Consider the following 2,656-nt stretch of genomic DNA (forward strand, 5'->3'; position numbering starts at 1 on the left):
ACAATGAAGAAAGATTTTACATGACAATTTTAAAATGGATCTATACCTCTAACTACTTATTCCTACTAAGAGGTGTGGAGTGCATCGGTGATGGAGAAGGGGGTGATAACATGAAGGCAGCATATTGGTATTAGATTGCTCTTAAAATATGAAAAACTGGTGGACAATCACATTTCAGAAACTGTCACTTTTCAGGGAGTGATATGTAGTTAAATTCTTTTAGGTGGCAACTTATATACTAAGAGTGAGAATTATTATCGTTTTAGAAGAAGAAATGTGGCATGTGTATTGCCTGGGTAATCAACAATATTAATTCCAAAGATGTGAAATGAGACAACATTTGTTGCATCTTATGTGCACCAGAACACAATAATGATATCTTAACATGACGCAAGAGCTTTTAAGGATGACAGTCTAGATAATCAGAGAGTTAACACTTCATTTTTTTTAACATCATTTACACTGAGAAACAGGACTTACCTTCCTCATTCTTCTGCCGTTGAATCAAGAAGCTGTCATCGACATATCATTTATTCTTCAGCTGAATCATCAACTGTAAGAAGTCCTTCCTAATGACACCTGTCTCCTCTCGGTGTTTGACTGTGTCATTGACGACGCGTGTGAAGTACTCTGCGACATCCTTTGGCGTGAAGGGTACAGGCAGCAGTTTGCGCAGTTTGGGATTAGAGAAGCCCAGAGACAGAGTCAAGAAGGTACGCAGGGATGGCTTGAAGAAGCGCAGCCCCCACTGACGGAACTCCGCCTCTGGTTTGTGCTGACTGTCGATGTCGATGCCGAAAGCGCAGGATGCGATGACGTCAGTAGTGTAGCGGGCAACCAGCTCGCGGACTTCCACAACAATGCCCACAGGTGTGACGTCAACCAGAATGCGTGCATTGTCGCGCACTATACCGAACATGGCGCGCCTTTTTCCCGACGTGAATGTGGGTGTCAGCTTCTGGCGCAGAGACCGCCACTTGGGGCCACTGAGGAAGAAAAGGTGTACCGACAGGGGATCTGTCTCCTCGTCGATGTAGATGCCCCGGTCGGGAAAGTGGTTGAAATCCTTTACTAGAATTGTTTTGATCAACTCTGGATCCCGCACAACGAGGACAGGGTAGTTTAATGCGTAAATACCGACGACATCCTTGCCATCTGTTTCTAAATAGATGTCCCGCAGATCCTCGCTAGGGTTCTTCCTCATTAGTGTCGTGTTCCAGGCATTCCCCAGCGGGAAAGTTGGCTCCAAATATGGCAAACCTTTCTTCTTCCAGTATGTATAATTGATTTTAAATGTGACGTAAAGAATCGCAATAATAGTTGTCAGGAGAGCCAACATTTCAGTCCCCCATGAATCGAAGAAGAGAGCCATTTTGATTCCTAGACAAACAAAAAGAAAGAATAGAACATTAGCCTGACAGCACGTAATTACTTATATGCTTTGCTGCATTGTTCAAGTCCTTGACTACCACACTTTAGAAACAACAGTAAAGTGAAGTGTATGATACGAACAGAACAAATGACAAGTGTTACCTATCCCAGTTCTGCATGTCTCTATCAGAACTTTAATTCCACTATAACTTAGGTTTCAAACATACGAAAAGAAATATGAAGCTGATTCCTATGAAGTTCTCTTTTCTTTTGTACCTAATGTCGTCTGGATAAACTGATGTATGCTAACACGTGTGGTGTAAGCGAAGCCAATTTGTTGAGCAGATATGTTGATACAGTAGATGATGCAAGTCTACTGTGCTGTTTTCAGTCTTGATTGTTGCAAGAAATTTGTTAAGATTAAGGGACATTCTTACACATGTGCGCTTGGACGTGAGACAGAACACAGGATTAGAAAGAGTGCCATTGTTTAATGTAACTGCTTCTAAACTGGTAGTATCTATATCGTTCAATATAGATTTTAGATAATTATATCCTATATCACATATTCACGTTTCAGAAGTAACAAATTCTCTTTACTGTCCATAAATTTCTTGGGACAAAGTATCAGGTACACCGAGTGACCACGCGGTTTGAGGCGCCATATCACGGATTGCGCGGCCCCTCCTGCCGGAGGCTCGAGTCCTCCCTCGATGATGAGTGTGTGTGCTGTTCATATCATAAGTTAGTTTAAGTCAGTTTAAGCAGTGTGTAAGTCTAGGGACAGATGACCTCAGCTGGTTGGTGCCTTAGGAATTCTCTCTCTCTCTCTCTCTCTCTCTCACACACACACACACACACACACAAAATACCTGCTTTCTGCCACACTTTAAAGTGGAAACATAAATAAATACTTGCCTTTTATTTGATTTACTTAGTTTTGTTGTTCCCTTCAGAACAGTCCTGCATCAGTTCATTTTTTTCTTCTTTTTTAGGGAGAAAAGACAACTGAGGTCATAGGCGCCTTTGACATAAGACCATTAACAAGCAAAAAACGTTAAAAGCGGCTACACTTGCAGCCCAATAGACAGACGGAAAGAGAGCTAAGAACAAAGACTTCCTCTGGGAGAAAGATCCACAAAATACGCTGTACAGACAGCAGAGGTCCCGAACCAAATATTAAATGTCCTTCGCGTCGTTCGCTAAAACTGCCGGTAACAAGGACGGTAAACATACAGTGGAACGTAAGCGATTAAAAAAAGGGCGTTCGGTCAGGAAATGGCGA

The 2,656-nt window shown here is 42.2% G+C and overlaps 1 protein-coding gene across 1 annotated transcript; it reads right to left on the bottom strand.

The window, feature by feature from the left end:
- Positions 1–526: 526 nt before the first annotated feature.
- LOC124799016 (cytochrome P450 6k1-like) lies at positions 527–1,372 on the bottom strand. The gene has a single exon (XM_047262552.1). It carries the CDS (start codon positions 1,370–1,372, stop codon positions 527–529), a length of 846 nt encoding a protein of 281 aa, XP_047118508.1.
- Positions 1,373–2,656: the final 1,284 nt, after the last annotated feature.

The sequence above is a fragment of the Schistocerca piceifrons genome, chromosome 5, assembly GCF_021461385.2.
Source record: "Schistocerca piceifrons isolate TAMUIC-IGC-003096 chromosome 5, iqSchPice1.1, whole genome shotgun sequence".
NCBI classification, from domain to species: domain Eukaryota; kingdom Metazoa; phylum Arthropoda; class Insecta; order Orthoptera; family Acrididae; genus Schistocerca; species Schistocerca piceifrons.